At 40.8% G+C, this 26,468-nt stretch overlaps 1 protein-coding gene across 3 annotated transcripts in view; it reads left to right on the top strand.

The window, feature by feature from the left end:
- The window catches only part of NELL1 (neural EGFL like 1), a 294,641-nt gene extending 276,981 nt beyond the window's left edge, over positions 1-17,660 (top strand). For all 3 annotated transcript variants that reach the window (XM_057414377.1, XM_057414376.1, XM_057414375.1), the window contains 4 exons: positions 6,483-6,676; positions 12,313-12,489; positions 14,215-14,439; positions 15,711-17,660. In XM_057414377.1, coding sequence (XP_057270360.1) covers positions 6,483-6,676; positions 12,313-12,489; positions 14,215-14,439; positions 15,711-15,761 — 647 coding nt within the window. In that variant the 3' untranslated portion in view covers positions 15,762-17,660. The remainder of the gene's footprint in view (positions 1-6,482; positions 6,677-12,312; positions 12,490-14,214; positions 14,440-15,710) is intronic.
- Positions 17,661-26,468: the final 8,808 nt, after the last annotated feature.

Below are 26,468 nucleotides of genomic sequence, written 5' to 3'. Positions count from 1 at the left end.
TCTCTACTGATACCATACTGAAGCAGCTGGCATACACTGTTTTTTCCCAGCACTAAGTACGTGTTGCCAAATATTGCTGCCCCGTAAGATAATCATTGAATAAACCCTCACCACTGAATTTTCAGTGATAACCTTTAAGATTATGAGGACCAAAAGAAGGGAAAAACTGGCAAAGAAACGCTGTATTCTGGGAAGTTAATAATGTCCCACAAAGCTCACTTCTACCTACAGCAGAAAAATAAAAGCAAATTAAATTATGCTTCGTAATTTCTCCCTGTCTTTAAGTGAAACACTTCCAGTCTGTGCAGAGCTGTCCAAACCCTGGAGTGCGGAATTCCCAATTCCATATTTTTCATTATGTTCCATGTTTCTGAGTCTCTGCATTGTGACTTGAAGGCACAGAAGGAAAAACACCCAAGGCAGCAGTCCCTGTCAGTTGTTGTCTTTTTCTTTTCTGTTAAGAATCAGTGCCAGTTTTGTAAGGAAATTTAGCTCCTCCCACCGAAACCCACAGCCAAGATACACCTTTTCTTAGAATTAACACGTTGTTTTAGTTCTAGCGATCTTTCTTCTATAAGATGGTTTATTTGTTCCCTCTTTTTGAGCCTCCCTTCTAGGTCTTGAAGGACCTGCTCTGCTTGCAGGTGCCACCCTAATGCCCCTAGTGATTGCTTCAATGGTTGGGGCATCTTTACCACAATATGCTGGCAGAGCCAACAGCCACGTTTGCAATTTAGCAATGTATTCTGCCTCGACAGATTCACCCCAAGTCAAAGCGTGCCACCAAAGCAATCCTTTGGCTTTCTGGATATTGTCCTCCTGAATATTATGCAATTCGTAAGTTACAGCTGCTGTTCTTCCTGGAATAGGAAAATTTGGATCAACGTTAGAAATAGCTTCCTGAATCTTTGCAAAAAGGGGTTTCCAGTCTTCCTGGGGATTGTAATAGTCACTAGGTTTGGCAGGAGAAGTTGTTTGAGAAGCATCTAATTGCCTAGTAGTGATCAATGTCTGATTCAAGGCAATAGTTGTTCCCCAAAACCCCTTTATTAAATCTAAATAATGATCCCCCAAAGCACGTGAGTGTTTCTTGAATCATTATTAAGAAACGGAGTCAAGACAACTTCAGTGTGATCAATCGCTCTATTTCAGGAAAGAGGTCATCAGGAAGTTTTTCAATACTAGACAAAGGCTGAATAATTACAGGATCCATATATAAATGAGAAACAATACAGATTTCAGTATCACAAGGTACAGCATAAAGCAACAGCAATACAATCATAAATATGCCTTGGTTCTGAGCTCCCGTGGAGGTGTTTGTGGGAGAGACAAAATACACCGTGTATTTTGTCCTGCAAGGTTGTAGCCAGATCTCACTGTTAGAGTAGCTCTTGCGGGGAAGAGAGAGCCTGGATGATGGTGTGACTCAGTAGCCTGTGAAAGAAAAGCAGCCGTGCTTGAGGCTCAAGTCTGAATGGATTTAAAATCAACTCCTGAAGCTTTCATATATTCCATAGTATGCTGCAATATTGGCTGTTACCTAGATTAGAAAGTACAAGAAAAGGAGGCTTGTTCTTAGTTTATTGTGCCCCTTTTCTATGTAAATCAAAAAGCTAGACCCATTCTTCGAAAATCTTCCTATGTGCCTGAAAAATGCTTTTCTGTTGTTTGTATCAGAGTATCCCCAGACCAACTCTAGCACCTGCTGGTTTATGACTTGGTTCTGTTCTGCTCATAGAATTTCTTAAAGCTCCTAATATGAGAGTCTGTGTCTGTGGGTTTTATCCTGCACAGTAAAATTCTCTTTCTTATTTTATTTGGTAAATTCTGATTCTTGTCTTCTTAGAGAAAAGTGCATTACATGTCTTCCAGGTAATTCTGTTTAGTCATTCCTATATTTCTAGAAAGCATCGGTAAATCCTATATTCAGAATCTAATTTACTGCGCAGTGCTCTTTAATAGACCATTATGCCTCTGTAGCATGGAAGTACTATCATAAAATATTTTCTAAGTAAAAGTGAGTCTGTTTAGAAATTTTCCTTTTCTTCATGATGACTCCAAATAACTTCAATTTAGAAACAAGGTAAATACATTAAGTGCCAAGTTGCCTGTGAAAAATGATTTATCAAAACAGCATTTAGTGAACTTGTATATACATTGACTTGGGAGCCCAGCATACATTTTTCACATTAACATTATACTGTAATGGTTTAATATACCAGAACAGTTAAAATTAGCACATTAGTAGGATTCTTTCTTCTGCAACAGCTTATCAGAGTATTACAGAGCACCACAGTGCATGACTTGCTTGCACACATTTATTAAGGTGCTGTAGAAAAATAATACCATTAAAACCTGAATAGCCTTGAAAACTAAGCAGTGAAGGTAGTGATTTGTTTGAAATTCCAGTGAAACTGAGTTAATGAACTTGTGTTGATATGTACAGTCATGCTTGTCTCCTACCCCATTCACATACAGTGGCCATGGGACCCCTCATGGTATCTGAGGCAAATTACTTCTTGTTACAGCCAAAAAGAGTGGAAAAGGAAATTGCATCTCTGGGGATTATCTCTGGGGATTCCATTTTGATCCTGACTTCTTGTCTGCCTGTGTTACCAGGCTGTCTTAATGTGCTTTGAGAGTATATTGAGAAAAGAGCACATCTCAGGTGGTTTGTTTTCTTTCTTTTCCCATACACAAAATGAGACTAGTTGCACTGGGGCTAAAATACATATGGCCAGTTACATGTTGCCATACATTTGTTTGAAGCAGCACAGGTTGGGAATGTAAAAGAATGAGGTTTTATGATAGCCCTGTGCAACGTTTGAGGTGGCATCTCTCACCGACGATCGCTTTGCTGTTGGCTATGCGTTGTTGATAGAAAATAGCATAGAGCTGGCATGCAAGCAAGTTTCTGATTATGGTAATTTCCAGTATATCCTCACTTTTCCTAGAAAAGGAACTATATGGAGTGGGAAAGTAAAGCTTTGCCACCTTTCCTTCAGTTAATTAATAGCTTTTGCCATAGATTATCTCAATATAATGAATAAGAGTGCAAAGTCCTATTCTACCTGTGAAGATGAGATTGTTTTGATGAAAGAATTTACATATACCCCCCAAACTCAAGAGAAGATATGTTGTTTTGTGCTGTATATAGGGAAAGACTATGTAGTCCCCTGCTATTTCATGTATACACTTGACCATTGTTCTTTGAAATTGCTTGATTTATAAATGAATATTTCATCTTCCTACCTAGTGTTGTTATAATGGGAAACAAGATTTGTGTACAATTTTGCCTTGCCCATTATTAAATGTTTCAGTTTTGGGCCCGCATCTTCTGAGAGCAGTTGTGGAAAAGCAAATGAAACCTGAGGGGAAAGTGAGGAACTTGAGCTGAGCAAGGATTTGAATAGTAGAAAAATAATCTATATGCAAGAGTATTGTCATTGAGTTTTCATATTAATTAGAATACATTGGTTTGGACATTTTCAGAATTTTCAACTAGACTAGTTTTTCAACAGCTGAGCAGACATATTGATTCTGGTCGTTAAGAGAAATTTCAAATTAAATAGGAGTGTTTTCTTCCATGTTTTGCACAGCTGTCTCCGTGCTGATCTCATGTTGATCTGAGCAAATCCATTTGATCTCCATTAAACTGAAATACTATCGTAAGCTAACTGGGAGCTAACAATAGAGGAGAATTTGTCTGGGTTTTTTCCTTCCCCACTTCCTCCTCCTTCCACCCAATCTGATTTGAGGCTGAAAGACTGAAAGGAACAAGAACATATTACACTTGGAACTTCATTTCCTCATGACTGGGAATATTGGCTGTTTGTTATGACTTTTAGAAATGGAATCAGTGACAAGAAGAAACTGCCAAAGGGATGTTCTCAGAAATGAGCTCTATTAAAAGTTCAGCGGGAAATGAATACAGTGTCTCAGACTTTTATATTTGATGACCGAAACTTAAATAATAAATGCCATAAAATAATAAGAAACCATCATTTGCATCAAGAACATTAAAAAAAAAAAAAAAAAGGAACAAACTGAGCAGCAACTAGAAATTGATGTTCACACTGTTACTTGGCTTTGCTTGATTGGCTTCTTTGTCAAGAATGTCCTACTTACCTGTTTGGGCCACTCTTCATGAGGCATCCTTTTTGTGCATGCTAAACAGAGAACAGGGTGTTCTTCCCTTTTGGATATGTAGAACAAATTAAGTTGGCTTTGTCCAATGTGAACAGCTCTGTAGTACTGAGAATATGAATAATGTTAGTTTCTGTAATTGCTAACATCTGGCTTTCCATAAATCTGTTAAATTACATGAAAGCAGAATTAGATTTCTGCGTCATAAGTAGAGCAATTACATAGAACTCTGTAGGCAATATGGCTTTGTATTCATCTGTGAAATCCTTTTTAGTTTTGAAATGTGAAAGCTACCCTTCTAATGTGCACTGTGATCCTACTACATCCTATGTGTGTGTATATATATATACATACATACATATATATATATACACACTCTGTTCAAGCAGCATTTAATATGGTGGGAATGATGATGCTTGTAGAAATCACCAAAGTGAATGCTTCATTTATACTTTTGTCTTCAATATAAAATACTATTCAAAGTTTATTGAAAGGAAAATGGGATATTTTAAAGAATATTTCAAGCCTTTCAGTAGCTGTTTGCATATAATTAATTTCATACCAGTTCATTCATAGCTCTCTTCATTTCACTCTTCATGGTTTTTACCTCCTGTGATACTCTGGCACTTGTTAAACAATGAGCTACAAGTTTTAATTTCTGCTAGTGTAGCACCTTTTACACCACAGATAGTGGACCTTTCAAATACTCGGTAGTGCTAAGCCAGGCATTAGAGTAGCAATGATCTTTTTTGGCAATTAAGACTGTCAGGGCAGCAAAGTACACCATTTTCAAGGAAGTCTGAGAGAAGAAGCAATTGAATGATGCTGTCAGGCCACTGGCAACATTATGGCAAAGGACTGGCCCTTTGGTTAGCTCAGGAGTGAAGCTCTGTGGAGGCTGTTTTTATCCTATCAAATGCAAGGGCACTACCATATTGCCACTTGTTCCTTGACTATTTACAAATTGAAATCAGGGATTCTGCTAAAAAGGTCAGAGGTAATTTTGTGGTTTGATTGTTGTAGAGAGTTTCCTTCAGCAGATGGAGTGAACTGTTAATGTCTTTTTTAAGTTCTGGCTTTCTGAGGAGATGACTCATGAGCTCACAGCACTTACTTACCCAAAAAAGTAGGGCAACTGATCATCACATCCCACCTAAATTGGACTTGAGGACATTTTTCTTTGTAAATTCTATTGAATTTTTAAATTTGCTTTTTTAGAGAGGAATTATAAGTATTTCTGGATATTATTGACCATTTATAAATTTCACACTAGCAATAAATTCATTTTAAATGGTAAGTGTGGTGGCTTTTCCTTGTAATTTCTGAATTCATAGAATAGAATTCTGCAATTTTCATGGTAGAAACCATCACCTACTTCTAAAAGATTTTCCTCTTCAGCCTTCCTGCTGCTATTGGTACAGTTTTAACTGTTGGTGTTGGAACAAAAGACACCCACCAGTTTACTGGGCAATCTGTCAATATATTGTTCACGAACTGTTCAAAGTTATTTTCTGAAATAAACACCTGATTTTAACAATGTGCTTAACAATCGCATGCCTTTCACTGCTAGAAAAAGAGCGCTGCCTTAGCTCCCTAGGTAAATTCACATTGAATAATTATATTTTACCCTCCAAAAGAAGTTTTAATGGGTACTGTAATTCACTTTTCTCTAGTGTATAATGATATTCTTTTCTTACTTCTTTATGTCATTGCTAAATCATACTTTTCCTGGTTTGCTTTGTTCTAAGACCTTTTCCTGTATAAGATGCCTCTGTTTTATTTCCTTTTTTTTTTTATTTTTGTTTATTTATTAATGTATTTTTTTAATTCACATACCTTCCAGCAAGGAGAAAAGGATGCAATTGACTGCTTTTAGTATGGGAAATGTTAATCATGCTAGGAATTTATGAAGAATAGAATAGTGCACTTGTATTTTGATGTGAAATCCAGAACAGAGAGAGTTCTAGTTGACAGAAAGTCACTCTGATTGTTCTTTAGTTTCTAGTCACTGGGAAATCATTGTACACCCTTGTCTGAAGGTTCAAATTCATCTTTGATACGCGGTTCCACTGGGTACGTCAGACTCAGCATTTAAAGTTAAGCTGCTGGAGACAGGTTAAGAATTCTTGGTGGAATCAAAACAAACACTGACAAATAAACTTAAACAAACCCAAACAAACCCAGTGTTTAATGTCGAGCAAGTAAATATGGAAGGAATGAGAAGGAAGGCACCGTCTTCCAGCAGCAAGGCAGATGAGCAGTAATTACTTAATATGGAAATGAAATCTGCCCTTTGAAAAACATGCCCAAAGCACTGTAAATGTGCTGTTTTGCAGATATCGATGAGTGTGCCTTAAAGACCCACACATGCTGGAACGACTCGGCCTGTGTGAACCTGGCAGGAGGCTTTGATTGCCTTTGTCCGACCGGACCATCCTGCACTGGAGACTGTCCCCATGAAGGCGGCTTCAAGCGGAATGGGCAAGTGTGGACGCTGCGGGAGGACAGATGCTCCGTTTGCTCCTGCAAGGTGAGATCCAGATGGTCTAGGGTTCAGGAAGCCTTTAATTCTCTGTGCTCCTGTCAGAAACCCAATAGTGCAGCGCTAATGGTGTTGGCAAAACACTAGCCTAAAGCCAAGGCACTGAGGGAAATGGTGAGCTCTGCTGTGGCACTGGTGCAATTCTCCTGGGAAGTCATCTTTTATTTTGCACAACCACAGACCCATCTGAATAATGGCTAACCCTGCTGAGCTTCTACCATGGCACTCAGTGGGCCATGTCTTGATGAGGCTCTTGCATTACCCTTTAGCATGACGTGCAGGTGATCAGCATGCTTACTGGAAATGTTGGAAACTGTTTTCAGTTTCTCTTTCACATGAGCATGCATCTCTCAGGACAAGCCATCTTCCTGTTGGTGGTGTTTTCCTTTACTTGGAGTGCATGTGAATTAACTGGGTGAGAAGCAGGGCCTGAGTATGAGCCAAAGCTTAGAGGACCTAGCAGCAGGCACTTAATTTTCTGAAGGGAAGAAGGGTGAAGGCAGCTTCCTCCTCTTCATCCCAGCTTGGCTCTCCCACTTCATCAGTGCAGCTCTCTGCATTTTTGGAGAAGTCAGGCATAGTATGTGTAGATCTACCTTAGAGTTAACGCTGAGATCAGGTTTCTTGTTTTTCCCACTGGAAATTACCAGGCTTTTTCTGAATAACAAAGTTAAAAGAACATTTGTCTCTGCTTTCCTCATTCTCACTAGTTAAAAGAGCAATGGTCTCATTGAAATTAGAAGGATTTTAGGAATGTACCGATCTGAGAAGTAGTTGGTCATTTATGACCACTTTGATCTAGCACATTCATAGCACTGGTAAAGCTGTCCTTAGCCACAGCAGAGCTCTACTGGCCTGTTCATAAGTGTAAATAAAATGAGATTTTGGCCACTGTGAGAAGCTGAACACAGAGAATGAGAACTGGCTTATCAGTCACTATGTCTACATGCTGATGAGCCACAGAAGCGTTAGAGAGTTTGAGGGGAACAAGGGAGACGAGTTGTTTTGAAGGTGCAAGAAACTGAAGGCTTTATCATTTCTGTATTGCAATAGTATGTCAGAAGGGAAAGTTAAGACTTTAGGGTGGATAGAACCTGAAAGTACACTGGGCTCCAAAGGGAACATGTTCTTGTTAGTTATTATATTTTTTACTTCAAGTAGCCTCCAGATCCTAAAATTCCTCCCTTCAGAAGCTGAAGTCATAGAATCATTGTCTCCCAGACTTCCATCCCTTTGGGCTGGAAGGGGCCTTAAAGCTCATCCAGTTCCAAGCCCCTGTCATGGGCAGGGACACCTTCCACTAGACCAGGTTGCTCCAAGCCCCATCCAACCTGTCCTTGAGCACTGCCAGGGATGGGGCAGCCACAGCTTCTCTGGGCAACTTGTGCCAGTGCCTCAGCACCCTCACAGGGAAGAACTTCTGCCTAAGATCTCATCTCAGTCTCCCCTCTGTCAAGTTAAAGCCTTATCCTGTCCCTGCTGGCTGTTGTCCAAAGCCCCCTCCAGCTTTCTTGTTGACCCCTTTAGGCACTGGAAGCTGCTCTAAGGTGTCCCTGGAGCCTTCTCTGCTCCAGGCTCTCTCAGCATGTCCTCCAGCCCTGATCATTCATTATACTTCTGACTCAAAATTTTAAATGATTCTACTCACTTGTTTTATCTAGGAGACAAACCAACATTTTAGATTTAACATGATGTGTTTTCTTTTGTCTCTTCTTTTGGTATGGTTATTTTTGGAGAAGTCAGATAGATATATTTTGGGCATTGACTGAAACGTATAGATCCCATCTTGAAAATGTTTTAACTTGGACTCTGGTGCAAAGATAATTAAATACCTTACTTAACTGTGAAGTTCATTAAAGTTATTTGTGGAGTAGTATACCATGGAATGTGGTAAATTTTATAATGAAGCAGTTTCATTGCTGAACAGGAGATTATTTCAGTTTATATCAGACCCAGTCTCTTCAAACCATCCTTGTTCATCTGAGTGATTATGAATATTACAAAACCATAAGTTCTAAAAACTATGAATTAATATTGTACCTTAAATATATTTGATGTCTCTTCTACAGGCATCTGCCTGAACTCCTGTAGATTCAATACACAGTCAAATTTAAGATTCATAAAAATTGAGCCTGGGGAAAAGCAGGCAGCTGGGAATGGGAAGATGTGCCAAGGAGATGTATATTCCCAAGGGCAAGAAGAGTTTGGGGATTTGGTTTCTACAGGGTCTGATTTCTGTCTGGACTGGCCTTGAGGCTCCATAGAAATTCTAGTCACATTTTACAGCAATTGCCTGTGTGTCAGTTTTTCCTTTGGTAAGAATAATTTTGTGATCATGCCGCTGATGCTTATGACACATGTAGAACTGATTCAGTGAGGAAGGTGGGGAAAGAGAGGTGCTAGTAAGATGCTTCATGTTATTACCCACCAAAAGAAAGTTGCTTTCTATATATTTCTCAATTTTCTCTATATTTCTCAATGCTACTATGGAGCTGCAAAGATGAGACATAGCTTAAGAGTCTTTGTGTCAGTGTGGTATAGAGATAAAAATGTTTTTTAAAGGCATGGAACTAATGGGGTTGTAGATAAAACACAGATGCTTAAAGAATAAAGAGAGTAGCAGTGTATTATGATTACCAAAAGGTTTCTGGCAAAATCACTGGGCTTTGTCAGTGTTCTGAAATACAGAGAGTAAAGGCAACATAAAAGGTTAGCTGCTCCCAGGAGGTAAGGGCACAGGAGCTCAGAGAAGCACAGAACTACCAATGCTGTCACCAGCTGAAAGGGGAATTTGAAAACTCTGAAAGCTTGGAAACAGAATTGGAACAAAGCACACAGGTTGTTGTTAGCTGTTGTTAATCAGCACTCCATTGTGGAGACAAGAGGGACTGCCATTGTTGAGGGCACAGGGTTGCCTAGATGCCTGGCACAGCCCCACACGCCTGGAGCTGGTTATCCTGGCAGCAAGGCTGCGTGCTGAGCTTCTGTTTGATGCCCACCCTCAGGACGGGGTGAAGATGCTTGCGCTTTCCCACCTTCAGGAATGGAGGTTTAGTCATCACTCTCTATCAGGGAAAGCTTTGGGCTCTCTTCTTTGGCCACTTGCTGAAAGGGGAGGGTGATTCTTTCCTTGGCTTTTGTGGGAAGGTTTATTCACAGCATTGCATCTGGACCTGTGTTTGGTGAAACAGGCCACTTCTGGTTTTCCTTATGGTTCACTCATGCTGCTGAGCAAGAAATTAAAGCTGGTTTAGTCCTTTGCTAAAGTAGCTAACTAGCCACAAGTACAGAATCCTTAGATATCTTAATTTGATACAGAACAGAAAAAAGACTATAGGGCAACCTAGTCCTATGCTCTGTGGTTGGCAAAACAGTTCAGATCCATGTTAACCCCGCATGTTTTCTACATTTCCATAATTCTGTGTTCTCTTCAGCTTTCCCTGCTATAAGAAGCAAGAAATTATAAAAATAACTTTATTTATTCTTACAACAGAAATTAATATTCTAATCAATTCAAAACTATGAGTAAATGCAGCAGTGGCACTGACTGACATGGGTGTTGTGATTCCCTGTTGCTGGTTTTATATATGTTGCATTGTGACGAAGACTGACTTTCCTGAAATCCAAGAGCCAAATGCAGATTCCTACATGAAACCATAACCAAAACAGTCACACCTGCTGCATGCTGTGGTTATGATTATTTTATCTGCCTGTGGAAAAGACATCCTGGGCTGCTGTCACTCTTTTTAGTAATCACTTTTTGAAAGGAACAGGGGAAGTAAATTCCCCTTTAATAGATACCTCTTTATTTCGTGGAATGGAAAACTTTTTTCCTTCTTAGTTCAGATTCAGGACAAGGTTTGGATGAGAATGTGGAAAAACTGCAATGTTGTGAAGTTGCTTTAGGAATTGTACAGTTGGGATCCAGAGCAGAATATAGCTTCATTTCTTTTACAGCTCTCCCTTCCAATTGGCTGCAGGGGATGCTTTGCTTGAGTAAGGACTAATCCAGTACCAAGCGCCGAATGCAAAAGAAGCTCATGTCACAACTGTTCAGTAATCTCCTAACGAAGTGTGATTTCAGTTCCCAGCCTATGTGTGGCACTTTAGTCTGTTGGCTCACTTACAGTAAGAGGTGTAATTTCAAACACAATAGTCCATCCAATTTTCATAACTAGAATTAGAATCAATTTGTTTTTCTGTGATGCAAAGAAAATATATCATTTTCTCTTTATGTGCAGAAGCAATTCTTCTGTTTTTCTCAAACAGTTCCATTTAATGGTCTTTAACCAAATGGGCCATCCAATACCGTAAGCAAATATTTAGCAAAATCGTATTTTGGAGAGCCTGTGGAATACAGGCCTTTTTTAATACATGAACTGAATTGTATGGATGATAAGACTATTTAGCTTTAAGCTGGTATAGTGTAGATCCAGATTTAGAGCAGAACCAGTGGTAAATTCAGAGCAATGAAGGGCAGGGGGGCTGGAACTAGATGATCTTAAGGTCCTTTCCAACTGTCGTGGTTTAAACCCAGTCAGGTAACTTGTTCACTCACTCCCAGTGAGTGGGGCTGAGCTGACAACAATCGAGGTCCGTGTCCCCCCCCCCCCACCGGGGCTCTCCCCTTCCCCGCTCCCGGAGGAACGGGGAGGAGGATCGAGAGAGTGCAACTTCTACAGGTTGAGACAAGAACAGTCCAGCAACCAACGTACAACACAAATCACCACCACTACTATCAACTACAACAATGATAAGGGAAAATAACAAGGGAAGAGAATACGATACCACCGGCCAAGAAACGAGTCCCACCCGGAAGCCCATGTCCTTCCGGGTAACTCCCAGTCACCCCCCACCCCGGCCATGACGTGCTGTGGTATGGAATACCTCCCTGGCTAGCCCGGGTCAGGCGCCCCATCTCTGCTTCCTCCCTGGCAGAGCATGAGCCTCACAAAGTCCTTGGTCAGGGTAAACATCACTTAGCAACAACTGAAAACATCGGCTTCACCAACACTGTTCTCAGGCTGGAAGTCAAAACACAGCACTGCACCAGCTACCACAAAGGAAAAAACATGACTGCTACTGCTGAACCCAGGACACCAACCCTAACTATTCTATAATTCTATGATTAATGCTACTGTGATTTTGCTATACTGTGCTCCTGTGAAGGTAAAGGGACCACTTTCAGGACTTGAGTAATTGATTTATTCAAGTTATTTTCTTCACACTGATACTTTCAGTCAAAATGCTGCTAAACAAATACTATATGTATTAAGAGTGGCAACTATTTTAAGAGTTCATAGATGTAAATCGTTTCACTGTATTTCTTCTGAGATACTGTTTTCTTTTAAATTCATTAGCTGGAGACAGGAACACAGTATTCTCAGACAGGGGTGGATCCAGTAGACACTGGAACAATACTGGTATCTGAGGTATTACTCATAATTGGCAGGATCCACCATTAGTGGTGGCAACATCAAATACATTAAGAACTTAGTGTCTCTCGATGCACATATCTGTACCTTACCCAGTTTGCTGCTTGGCCCTTTGATGCACATACATGTACTGTACCCAGCTTGCTGTCTGCAGTGTGTGGCTGACCTCAGGGCAATGTGTCCTTGCAGGACGGGAGGATTTTCTGCCGGCGGACAGCCTGTGACTGCAGGAACCCCAGCGCTGATCTCTTCTGCTGCCCAGAGTGTGACACCCGCGTCACCAGCCAGTGCCTCGACCAGACGGGGCACAAGCTCTACCGCAGTGGGGACAACTGGACCTACAGCTGCCAGCAGTGCCGATGCCTGGTACGAGCGAAGCATTTCCAAAGGGGGCAACAGTAACAGAGGTTATGATGTTTAGTGAAGCGAACCTGGAAGCAGGTTCAGGGGTCCCTCTTCACCTGCTTTTAAGACTGGGAATGATGATGATGCACTTCGAGAGAAATGAAAGCTGAACAATCAGTTTTCCTTCTACTGCTGAATAAGTAGCTCTAATGACCAAAATACAAGCTTGACAAAAGGTTGGACACCCTGACACTGTATTAAAGCATTAGTCTGCTTTTGAGAGCTTCTATAAGGGTGTCTGATCTTCAAATGGCTTTTAAAATATTTTTTTTCCACACGTGATGGATTTGGCTGGAGGAGTTTCAGTTTGAATTGCATCAGCTGGTGACAGCAAAATGCACAGTGCAGTTCTTTTTTGTATCAGCAAATGTTGGAAGAATGGAGTGCCAACCAGTACCATGTGATGAATTAGCAAAAATTAACCAAATGTAGAAGGGTAAAGAAAACTGGAATTCCTAGACAAACATGCAAAATAAAGAACATCTATTTTCTCATTAGGCGCTGGAGATTATTTCCGTAAAGCTTGAAGTTTTGCACAGATATACTAATTAGTGCAGCAGTGAACTTCATTAAAATTATCAGTTTTCCATTTATATCTGTCTATATAACATAATCTTTATATATGATATTAATCAAGAGGTGTCTGAGCATCAGGAAACAAATTACTTTCAAAGCTAAGTTACTGTGAAGAGATAATTATCTGTGATGTACAGCAGTAGGCGTTGTATTCACCTAAGATTTTTATTTATGTTTGCAGAACAGCGAAGAAACATTTGCAGCCAGCAGCAATGGCAAATACTCAATTGACATGGGATACTGAGTTTGTGGCTAGCAGTTCTTTGCTTCATTTTATGATTGGGTTAACATACAGAACTAAAAGACAACAATGCCCTAAATGCCCTTACCTACATGTAAGGTTCTGTATGTGATCTTACCAGTAGCTGACGTGCTTTATGAAGCACTTGCTGATGCACTGAATGCATCTGAAGCATAATGCAAGTTATTACAGGCCTTTGCAGGTTAATTTTAGACACAGAGCAATTCTCCACACAAGTGACCTGATGACTGTCTCTTCTCCAGGTTTCTACCTACTAAACAGTTTGGGTTGATTTTTTTTTTTACAAAGCTAAATAATAACATACTCAGTGGAACAGAACTGGTATGGCTTTAACTATTCCTTTAGGAGTTGACAGTAAAATCAATTTCAGCTGTTGCTAGTTAGATGGATGTTTAGTGCTTCTCAAATGTACCAACCTCCATCTATCTACAGTGCCACTTTTGTGTTTAAACAGTTGCTGTGATCCTGCAGAGATGCTCATGTGGCCAGGGTTAGAGAGAGTGCATGAGTCCACAAGGCAATCACTGCAAAAATTATAGTTTACAGGCAATATTGGAACCCAGTATTTAATGCTGCCTTTAAAAACTCCAAAGAACTCAGTTTTTCCTGCTACATTGAAGATGGTGGTGATGTTTAGTTTAGACCACTCAAATGATGGTCTACTACACTTCGGAAACTCCAGCTCAGTATTCAAACAGGCATTTCTCTGATCTACCAAACTGAGAGCTGATACATTAAGTTTATTCCAGTTTCAGGAAAATAAAACTTTTCTGTTAAATGGAATGCAAAAATTTGTGGTTGCTAACAAATGGCAACAACCTGAATGAGCTTTGCTTCGATTTTTACAGGAAGGAGAGGTGGATTGTTGGCCTCTCCTGTGCCCAAAACTCAACTGCGAATACACAGCCATCTCAGAAGGAGAGTGCTGTCCCCACTGCGTCAGTGACCCCTGTCTGGCTGACAACATCACCTACGACATCAGGAAAACCTGTCTGGATGACTATGGGATCACAAGGCTTAGTGGTGCTGTATGGACAATGGTGGGATCTCCTTGTACGACCTGCAAATGCAAGGTATGATGGGCAAAGTAGAAAGGGAATGGAAATGTATGTTGCTGTGTCAAATCAGGGTCACTTTCTGCCGTTGGAAGCTCCCGTTCAGCTCTCAGGGAAGTAAATGAGAAACGAGGGCAGAAGCCTACTGAAAACTCCACACCTTTAGTGTTGTGCAGGGTGGAAACAAAACAGTTCTGTGCTTGTTGGAAACACTGAGCGCTGATGTGTAATATCCTAGTGCAGCTTCCAGACATTCTGTTGGAGAGCCCTTTAGGCATTCCCAGTGTCAAGCTAGGTGAATATTTTAATACCTACCTAATGTGGATGTTTATGACAATGTGTATTACAGAGTGGGTGAGCAGAGGCAAAAGCACTAACTAATGTTTCCCCAGGAAGGACACAAGTAGAATCACGTTGCAGCTCAGAGATGGAGGCTCTCCCCCAGCAGCAGTGGGAAGGGGATGTCATAGTTTCTGCTCCCTGATCTCATGCAGGTGTATTTAATCCCATGACTAGTGCAGAAGTGCAGGTTGCCTCCCTTGCTCCCTGCAGTGATGACCCTACTGTGCTAATATCAGAATGATTAAAATTTTGGTTTGGGTTATCTAAAATGTTCTTGTGATCCCTGTGGGAAATCAAGCTGTTTCTTCAGGGCTTTAAATTAATTGAAGGCAGCTTTTCTGCAATTCATCTGTGTTCTTCCTATTGGTTTCTGTTGGATTTAAGAAAAAGAAAAGAAAAAAGAAAAACATTTGCCCATTTGGGTCTTGCTGCTTGGTGGAGTGTTTTTCTTATTATACAAGATAGTTTTGTAAATTACTAGATGTTGCAGAAAGATATTTAACAGTGGATTAAACTCCAAAGCTGTATGGTGTTTTTCCCTCTGTACATATCTGCCATAAATGAAGAACTGAACGATCTGCTTATTTCAGACAAGCAGAGAGCTTCCCATGGATTGTGTGAAAACTCTCTCTCTCCATTAACATTCTTACATGGGAGAAAAATCCAATCATCTCTTGCCTTTGTGGTGCTGTATTTTATTATGGAGACCAGTGAGTCTTTCACACCCAGGTTTCTAGTTCATGTGTAGTTCAGACCAGTTCAGTGCTATTTGGAAAAGTCAGCCTCCTCCAAAAGCCACCCCTGTTGGAACCAATGAGGAAAACCTTGGGATATTGGCTTCAGTGGTGGATGTGTCCAAGATGTATCTATCCCTGTGTGCCACCAACCCTTTGCTCTCTGTGACTTGTTCTGTAAGGTGGTTGACAGCTGCTTGTTCGTCTTTGCAGAATGGGAACATCTGCTGCTCTGTGGATTTAGAGTGTCTCAGCAATAACTGACATAGTCAGATGGGACTTTGCCAAGAGGGGGACCGAGGAAGATGACCACCCGAAATGAAGTTGTGTGCGTTGGTGTTTTGTACAACAGACAGTTACCAAAGTCTCCACATGAGGAAGATGTTTGGGAGTTGCCTTTGGGACCCACCACTATGCTCATCCTCACCACCCTTGTCTGGGTGGATTACAGTACAGCGCATACAAGTCAGTGGTTGTTACAGAGTTTTCAGTGTTGTAAATGACACACTTCTTCTGTCAAGAAATTTGCAAATATGTTTAAATTATTTCATGGTTAAACTACTGCTGTATTTTTGGTTTAATTTGTATATTGACAACATGCTAGAATTCAACTCTTCTTACTTTGCATCTAGATTTTATGAATAAGACAGCCTGTTGTGATTTTGTCCCATGATATCATATACTTAGTTACAAGGTCCCTGTTAGATGTATTTATGAAAATATGTATGTATGTACAGTCAGATTGCATAGTCCTTATATTTCACAGCTGTCCAACCTTTTAAAGCAGTCAAAGGTATATTTGATTGGACAGAATGGAAGTAATCAAAATAAGTCTGTCTTAAAAAATTATAAAATTCAATGCCATGAACTTCATGGCAAAAAAGGCACTTTCTTCTCCCAAATGTGCAGAGCAGCAGCAAGACTCCTACAAGAAATGGAACTAAAACCAGATTCCACTGCCAATTCAACACATGTTCAGGAAAGAATCGCCAGTCATTGTCAGTGTTCTCTTTTGCAAGAGAAACTGCAAGTGCTAGAAGAGGGTGAGGAGTTGCAGATTATGCAGTGATAAAACAGGCAGAGACCCTTAAGGTCATCTAATTCAAATTGAGTAGGTTAAAATTTGCTTTGAGTCGTAACATCATTGATGAGTTCATTGTTTTTCCTCTCTTGTGTTCACTGTAATAATGATGTCTGCCATTCTCAGGTACTGCTGCCCTAATGAAAAAGTGCAGAAACACCTGCACCAGCAGCATGCAGGACAGGAGACCTTAACACTCGATAACTTTTATTACCCTATTCACAGCTCAGAAACAGGTTTTCTCTGGTTACATGTTGACATTCAGAAATACTTAGTTTTAAATTTACCTGCAGTGCTGGGGAGTACCGAAGTTTAGACAGCAATACAAATTAAAACTCTTAGCCCTGTATTGAGATTAGTTTAGATTCTCTTCAGCTAATGCCTATTTTTGCCATGAGGCTAGAAAGTTTGTGGCGTTAGAACAAGAATATATTTCTCCGATGATGGCATCTGCAGCTTAAATGTCACCTTTTTAATGTGCTCTTGTGTTTTGTTCTGCTCTTTCATGTAGTGTTTTTTGCTTTTTATTTATTTAATTAAACACACTGAGTATATGGAAAAGTACAGAAATGAGTATAGTGGCTACAGTTTGGGAAGTACATTTGTGAGTTTTCCATGTGGAAAATGTGAAACTGATTAACAAGAATGAAGTGTGACTATACAGTGACATTAGTCATCTTTTGAATGAAGTATTATTATGTTTCTTATCAGGGGACAGTGACAAAAGAATATAAACACTCCTTTCAATCATTTGGACAACTTCATTCCCATTCTTTAAACAGGATTTGTTTTATCCAACAGGTTTGTGTGGTGAAGGTAAATTTATTTTCTTAAAATGCCCCATCAATTTCAGTTACTCATGTATTGACTATATTTGCATTGCCCTAATGATTGTATAATAAGGGAAAGAGTTGTGTTTTATATGATACTCAAAGGATGTTTGTAAATCATAATGTCAGCTCATTTTGTATATCACATTGTAAAACCCAATGGTAATTCAGTTGGATGAGAGATTCAGTGGGCTGAGATATAAAGGGGAATGATATAAAACTTGTGGGCATCTAAATAAACTCCTGTGTACAGATTGCTTTCCCTCAGTGTTATTAGCTGAGTTTTCAGACACTAATCCCTGTCCTTTCCAGGCTTGAACTCCGGGTGTTGCTAAAAGGAGAAAGAGTGTTCGCCAGAGATGTAGCACCAGAGTTGCAAGAAATGCTTCATTTATACTTACTCAGACAAAATGATATATTCCAGTGTGTCACACCAATTCCTGAAGCTCTGTAAATGGGATGAAAGACAGTTCAGGGGCTGAAAATTGTTCTTATCCCATGTACTTTGTAGCAGCAAAGCCCTTTCCCAGGACACTTTCTGGAAGCTCCAGCTGTTGTTAGGATCATGCTCAGCAGGAGCACAGAAGTTCACATTTTTCCACCACACAGACCAATTTTCTTTCCGAACTCAAATGCAGATTAATTCACTAAACCCCTTTCAGAACATTTTATAGAGCATTATGTGTCATTATCTCTGGAGTGATACAGCTTGAATTGTTTACACAAAGTGCAAATATTGACACAGACCTGTTTGTTTCTGTTGCATTTTAAGCAGTTTCCCTGACTGTGAACAACTTTTCCTTAGGAAGCAGTTTGATCACTAATCACATCACATTTACCTCCAGAGTACTCAGGAGCCACAGCCCAGCTTAAAGAGCGCATTGAGGAAAAATGTGTTCCTCTGTGATCAAGGTAAGAACTTTGAAGACCTCTTTCTTGAAGAAATTCCCTATTCCATATAAACCTATGGGCACTGCAGGTAAAATGCTGGGGAAAAAAGATAATAATCCAGTTTATTATAATAATTTCTGAAAGATTTCCAGTTTGTGACACAGACCTTCTCTCTGCTCAGAAGAGAACAACAATAATAGTAATGTGAGGGGGAACTACCAGTATCACTGTGTGAAAGGAAGCTTGCTCTTAGTTAAGGGACTTGGTCAAAACTTTCACTGTAAGCAGTTGGAATTTTGTACCTGTTTCTACTTCTTTAACCTATAAAGGAATATTTTCCCTGCATCTAACACTTCTGATGACAAAAAAAATGTATAAGTGAGAAACAGAAAATGAGAATTCCACCTCTAGGAAAATGTCTTTGCCTCTTCCTTTTGGCGAAAAGCTCAGCCTAGGCAGTAAACCAGAGCATTGTACTGGGTCTTGTGGGGGAAGCCGCTTCTTAGTTCTTCCCCCTGTGTGGTTGCAAATCCACCTCCTGAGACAAATAAGTGCAACTGTTCCTTTATAGGGACTCCTGGACCACACTGAGCCACACTAGTCTCTATTCAGGGCCAAAGAAAATCCAAACTATTCCTCACAAATGCTGAATAATATCTACTTAATTCACAGGAACATGTGGGAGATTTATGTCTCTGTGTTGTCTCAGAGACCTAAGTAACAACTGTCTGCCAGTAATCCCAAGAGCTGTCATGAGTTTCCAAGTGTAACTGTGCACAACAGTTAATTAATAACATCTTTTCAATCAGATCCCCATGACAAACAAAATATCATCTGTGGGTTTGTTTGGGGTGTTTTCCTGTGGCAGACAATAATGTTTTACAAAGCAAAAGGTGAAGTGTCAGGAGTGATTACACTATGGTGGAGTAGATTGTAATAGAATTAAAAGGTAACTCCTACGAGCAGTATGGGAATGTCTCACACCTCGTAGTACTTACATAGTCATCATTAATGAAGTGATTTTCAAAGGGCCCCATGATACAGTTTGTTGTCAAATTTGAAGTGAGTGCTGTGAGAAGACAGAATTGTTTGAGGAGCATATTTTGCCATCAGAAATACCTACCTGCCAACAAGCTGCTGTTTTTCTCAAGGTAGATCTTTGGCGCTCACCTAAATTTAAACTGGTGTCAGGAGCATTTATGGGGTATAAATTCATATTCATGCTTCATAGTCAGTTCTGGTAGAAAATCATCAATAATTGTGTTTCAGATGGTCATCGACCTCAGAGTTGTTAGTAAAGTGCTGGTATTGCTTGTAATCTGCACATAACTAGTTGCAGGTGTTAACGGGGGTATTTCTTGTTACTTGATGCCAGCCAACAGCCCTGCTTATGCACGGTCAGGTATACCTGAGGAGGGTGTATAGTCAAATGCTGATAAAAAGAGTCAAATTCAGGGGGTTTAATGCAGCCATCACCGGGAAATTCATAGTATGTGCACATGAAGTCAAAAATCATGGTGGCCGGTCAAAAACAAAAGAAAGGTCCTCAGCTCATGCCTTTAAATTCTTTGCTTTCTTTCCTGCCGCTTCAGCTGAGCAGGGTGAGGGATGCACTAACTTCTGACAAGTGGGTTCTGGTTGGGGCCACATAATTTCTTCAGCAGTGCCTCACACTGGAATTGTTTTTATTTCCTAAATTTGTACCTGAGATTGTTTTATTTAAGTGTTTGTTTGGGATTGAGCGTGTTTGGAAGCAAGCCTCATCAAGTTCTCTTTGAGACTGAAGTAGCTACAACAGGATCAGGAGCAATTCCATCTTTGTTTTTGTCTGTGCGTCTGCTGTGGTGCGGGGAAGCCACCTTGGGAAAGGCCTGAAGTTTCCGAGCCAGCTTGATTGTGTTTGGATGGACTCGGGCTACAGCCAGTGGTTTTACAAGTTGTAATACAGCAATAGATACACAAGCTCTCTGAGTTTTGGTTTTGCAATGGCTTTTGGTTGCCATTCTCTGTTTTGTGGTTACTTTCAAAAGACTAGTCATGTCATCTGTACACCAGAAAATATTTACCTATCCCAAAGCTCTTTGTTGTTAAATGCCTTGTGGTTATATACGTCTCTATACATGTAGATCCGCCAGGCATTTCAGTGAAGAGAGGCTTAGGGGTTCTGCAGCAGTTCACACCATCGTTCAAACGCAAAGCAGAAACCAGGAGCTTATCCTGAAATTAAACCAGGGTTGAAAAATCCTGTTTTGTGATAACGCAGTTGATTGATTGCTGTTTGATTAATTCTAAATTGACTTTTCCGGTCACAAGAATTACAAATGTATTTGATTTTGTGCAGTGCTGCTTTATCGTAGTTTTGACAGATCCCATTTTGCACACTTCAGTATTAAATATGCAGATTTGTTTTCCTACCTGAACACTAAGCACAGTTCCCATGCGGGTGCTAGAATGTATGGGCTTTGCCACTGTTGTGCCTTTACACTCCAACTAGGCATTTCTTGGCTCAATGTCTCTGGAGTTAGGCTCAGAGAATCACTGAGGTGTGTGCAGGTAAACACTGACTCCAAGGGTAAACTCTTACATGTTAAAATAAGGGTTAAGGAAAACTGAATATGTATTTTAAAAGTACATGTGTAGCTGTAGAGGTGATTTTTCAGCCTGACCACAGGTTTGTCCATTTACTCACATTTGTATTAAATCACTAGCTGATGAGTTCACTCCTTGCTCAAACACATTTATTCTGTGATTTGCAGGGTAGAGGACAGCTTTGAGAATGAGCTATAACTGCTGCATGAAGTCATCCTGTTGAGCAGATTTTTGTACAAACCTGGTATTTGTTAGAAACTCCCATGGGATTGCCCTCAGGACTTTCCCAAAATCAGAAGCAAGTATCTCTTGTGTGGTCCTAGGCAATGCACTTTGGCCATATTTCACTCTTTTCCTTCTGGCACAGCACAACAAGGCTTTGGAGAGCTGAGATAAGATACTGTTCAACTGCTGCTTTGGCTTCTTTCTCCTGCACAAGCGCCACAGCAGTGGTGGGAGGAGGTAGGTACTGTGGGTGATGTGCTGAGGGTGGCCATGATGGGATGTGCCCCGGTGGTGGCTGTGGTGGAGGGTTGCAGGAGTCAGCCCCTGCTTTTAAGTGACCTCTCACTGAAGTATTTACTCTGTTAGGGAACATGGAAGCTGTATCTCTGCCACTGGACAGAATGACTCCAGACTGTCCCTGAGCATGGGCCATGCCATATCCTTTCTGCCTGGAGTTCTCAGAGCTGCCTCAGCAGTGTCTGGAAATGAATTTGGTAAACCAGAAACACAGTTATGTCTGCAGGCAAGTTGACAGACCCATAAGAGGGGAAGAACAGTGAGACTATAATCAGTAGCAGTCTTGCATCAATCCTTAGCAAAGCTTAAGGCATCACCAGGAAGTATTGAGGGACGTGCAGGATGGTGTGAATCCCAAATGCTGGCTGCAGTTCTATATGCCTGCAAAGTTCAGAGGAATTAAGCTGAAGGTTTTCATTGTCTAAGTGTTGCTCAGTGTGAAAGTTCAAAGCTACTTCTCTTCCTGAATTAAAGCATTTTTGTAAGCTATAAGGGATTACAATTTGCACATCTACATTCTCTACAATTGGGGAAAAAAGACCTTATCCCTGGTGACCTTTTCACCTCTGGGTAGCCACCTCATCCTGTATCACTTGTGAATGTTTGAGATATTATTTACAGAGCAAGCTTTTCTAGTGTGAGTAAAACTATTTCAAGTGAAAGTAAATGTATGCCATCTATTTCAGGTGAGCTGATCTACTACAAGGGTAGCAATGAGAAATGTCAGTCCCACATGTTCAAAAATTACACCCCAGCTGTGCTAAAATTAAGAGTTAAGCTTTAGGAAAACGTGTGGTTCTGAAAATGGACATTTTTCAGTGATCCTGTTTTTTCAGTGCTAAACTTGTGTTTTTGCTGCCGGTACAACTACACTTGCCCTGTGCCACAGAAGCCACTAGAAAGGCACATGCCCAAGTAGCTAAAATCTCTGTAGAGAGGGTTTAGGCAGAAGAAGCAGCTGATCTATGATGTGTGCTTTTCCTATGTGTCTGTAGTGTAGGCTTCAGGCTGAGCTGGGACCATGAGCCCAGCTGCCCTCCAAGGAAGGCAGCACTGGGGCAACTTCAGGAGGGGCCACAGTGCAGTTGCTGGTCTAAAAGGTGGATATGCCTGGTCCAGGCCAAGCTCTGTGTGCCAAGACTGAATGAGACTTCATTGAGAATAATGAGCTGGAGATATCTAATTCCCTTTATGGGAATGAGAGCTTTTGGGAGGCAGCTGATGCTGGAGACAGGTCTGTGTTTGGAAAGGAGTGAAACGTGGTGTTTGTGCTGACCTGCTTTTCTTTTAATAGTTTTGCTCTGAATTTATACCAAAAAGATCTTGTTCCTAAGTGTAAACAGAAACAAAACAAGTGAGGGCAGACCCTCCCCACATAGCCCCAGAAAATAGGAAAGAGCCTAAAGAAAATCTTTAGGCTCTTTCCTTTGTCAAGCCAAATACAAGTGTATGCATTTAGCAATTCTAGTTTCCATTAGGGAATGCCATAGTAAAGTAGCAGAGCCAAATTCATAGTGCTTGCTATAAGGCAGAGAAACTAGCCATCTATCACCATGCCAAATAAGTCATGGTGTGGTATAACTGTGCACCACAGCATATCATGAAAGTGCAATGCAGAAACATTTTCAAGTCAGAAAATCCATCCCATCCTCAAAGGTATCTTTCAACAAGTGTAATCAAAGTGTAATAAAGGGATCAGCAAAGCCGTAAATGTAAAACTGTGATGTGCGATTGGCCTGTGTGATTATCAGATCTTTATTTTAAAAAGATAAATGATTTGTGATAGCTTAAAGTAAGAACAGGGTAAGGAGCTTGAATGAAGCTGATCAGGGAGTTCAGAGATGGACAAAAGAACTGCAGAGTTAGTGTAGTAAAAAATGATCCTGGTTAATGGAATGTTCTCTCTATATGGGGTGATGTTCAGTAATTGAAGCAGAAGAAATCATGTCAAACTTGCAATGGGAGAGAGAGAACCAAAAGGAAAACAAAGCATTATGTCAAAGTAAGCAGTAACTCCAGAATGAGCTTTCTGTATTTTTTTATGATATGAAAGTACTACCTATAGCAAAAAATAACTGGTTTATTAAGCTCAGGCTAGCACGAGATGCGAAGAAGAGGTAACAGTTCACAGACTGGAAAGCCATTATCAAATATGTAATAGGACGTCACTGAATATCGTAGGCTACAGACATTCTTTTGGCTTTCTGCATAAGAGAAAAGTGGAGCTGAAGTCAAATAAAACTGATGTTCCTTAGTGATGGAAATCTGATGTCACTGGGCAGTTTAAGTTACCAGAGGAGTGTGCAGGAGAAACGTGTGTGTTGAAGAGCCTGGTGAAATAAACACAGGCAATGATGCTTTGAGCAAAGACAAATGAATTCATGAAGCTGGTGACACCAACTGTGAAAGTGATTTATAGGAAAGACTCCTAAGCCAAGGCAACCCAAAAAAGGAGAGCAAAGGAGTCAATACACTAAAAGATCATTAGATATTTTTTCTTTGTCTTTAGAACGTGAGTACGCACAGTTTGAAACACTTCAGCCTTCTGTGCTGTGGTTGTGTTTAGAACCAAATCCCAACAGCTCCTGTGAGCTGGGCTGTGGTGATCAGCTGCTGACCAGGCCATGGAGAGAAGCCCCAGGAGCAGGAGGTGGGTGTGGAGTTGTGGCTTCCCAGTGCAGGAGGTTGTGCTGGCATCAGAATTCTCTGCTCTTGACGGCTGCACTGTGCGCAGTGGGAGCAGGGTCTGGAGCAGGGTGCTGGTGTGCTATAATGGAGATGTGTGTGCAGGATTAGTTACAGGAGATAAGGGGCAAAAGCTCTTTTGGTGGTGAAATGAACGGAATCAGAGGTTTCATTGCCTGGGATAAGTATGGTGAGAGCTGGGCTGGTGCTGGTGCAGGGGGACGGGCAGGTAGAGCAGAGTGTAATTTCCCAGCTGCCTGCTGGAGCTGTAAAGTCAAGATGTGCTGTGGAAGCAAAGGGCTGTGAATAAAATAGAGCAGGGCTGGGATCCTGAGTTTCTGCATTGCTCATTTTTTTTGAATGGGCAGTCGACTCGCTGAGGAAACCAATAACTATTGGCAGCTTAAAAGTGATTACTGGAGGCTTGAAGTTGTGTAAATGTCCCAGTTAAGTTCTGTGTGCAGTCCTGCCCTCCCCATCCCACATCTCCAAATCCATCCCTGGTAGAACATCTCTTAGATACTCTATGGGTTGCCTGAGGTTTTACAGCCAGTGCACAGTTCTGCCCAAGTTGTTCTCAGACCTTAGATACTAAACCAAACAGCACCTTAAAACAAGTATGGAGGTCCTGAGATGATCAGTGACGAGTGGTAGGTATTTTCTACTGAGGGTGGTTACAATTTAGCCCTTTCTGCAGAATTTCTGTACAACCGAGCCATGTCGCTTATTTAAGTGGTGAGGCAATGAGAAAGCTTTTGACAGAACATAGTCTTAGATTTCCTAACGGGAATTGTTGGTTAGCATGGCAGAGAAGGCTTTGCTGCAGCAGAGCATGCTCTGCAGTGATAGAAGCAGATGGTTTACAAACTTACTGAATCAGAACTGATTATTGACTTGCAATCCTCTAACAACATCAGTGCCGAGTGATAATGTACTGTACTGCTTGTTACAGAGTAAATAGCTATTTTTATATGACTTGCTTTCTTGCATATTGGCTACTAGCAGGGAAAGTAAAATCTGTCTGTCTAATATCTTGAAGCAGTAAACAAATTGCACAGAGGGAGCATCAGTGAAGTGCTGCAGAGCACTTGCTGGTATTTCTAACTTCTGCCACTGTCAAAAACTCCAAATCAGAAGTTCACAGTTTTCCCAGTCCCAGACATAGTCAGAGCCCTGTTGCTTTACCATTGACTTTCAATACATCCAGTTAATTTAGTGTAATACTAAATATGTTCTATTTTAGCACAACTCAAGAGGTCACAGGAATTTTAGCACACACTGAGCACGTAGTGAAGTACTCACTTCAATGTTGTTTCCCTGCCTAATTTATTCTCTTGGCCTGAAGGAAAAAAAATGCTAGAAGGTTAAAATTGCAGCTAGAAGCAGGAGTGGTATTATAATTCAAGGTGACTGTGTAGTATGTTTAAATAAACATGCAGTAAATGTTTTGGCTCTTGTATTCTGGTAGCTTTTAATAGCTGCTTAGTGCAGGCTGGGGGAATGGAGACCATTATTTCCTGACAAGGTTGTTTTCACTCAAGCTGCTGTTCTTCTAAGAAAACAGACTTCTTGCAAGTCAGTGTCATCCCCTGCCATGAGTTACACACCAGCCTGGGAACGTGGGAACATCAATAAGGTTTTCACTGTCAGTTTAATTGAGTTTTTGATCACTGCCTTTTCCACAGGTCAGACTTTCAGACTGGCTGGTGCTTGTCCAATCTGTGAGTTGACTTGTTGCATGGGGTTATCTCAGTGTATGTTCCTGGGTCTGTGGTATGGTCCAGGGAGCAGCACAGTCTGGTAGATGGTGATGGGTCGGTGGCCAGAGCACTGGCTCTGTGGGTGTCTCTCCCCACCTCTTCCCTCCTTCCCAGCCTGTGAAGCCCCCATAAGGAATGCCCAGGTGCAGATCCAGGTCTGATAGGTGAACAGCTTGTTCTGCCTACTGCAGGCACCAGAGGGGTGATGTAGCACTGAGGAAATGGTGAGGAGAAGAGAAAAATAAAAGGTATTCCAATAAGGAAGGATCTGTCTTTTCACAATTGTAATGTAAGATGAGGAGCAGGGTCTTTTGATCTTGCTCTATGAATTCTTCTCTGGCTTTCAACTAGGGTGTTTTTACAGCTAGCTCAGGAAGGCAGAATAACCCATCTGCTGTATGCCAAAGTGAGCACATACAAGTTACTAGTATATAATATACTTACTGATAAGGTAATAACACAGCAAAGCAAGTAATAAAAGATATTATGGCAGATTTGATAGCAATGGATTAAAGTTCAGGAGGATTGGGGATTAAGGGATTTCATCTAGTCAAGGTAGGTAGTGACCATTAAACTGTCTCCTGGGAGACTGGCTGAGCCTTGACTTATAGGA

This window comes from Pezoporus wallicus, unplaced genomic scaffold, assembly GCF_028554395.1.
Source record: "Pezoporus wallicus isolate ANWC-B61680 ecotype Strahan unplaced genomic scaffold, APGP_CSIRO_Pwel_v1 contig_5967, whole genome shotgun sequence".
Taxonomy (NCBI): Eukaryota; Metazoa; Chordata; class Aves; order Psittaciformes; family Psittacidae; genus Pezoporus; species Pezoporus wallicus.
This window is presented reverse-complemented; position numbering and strand designations above follow the sequence as displayed.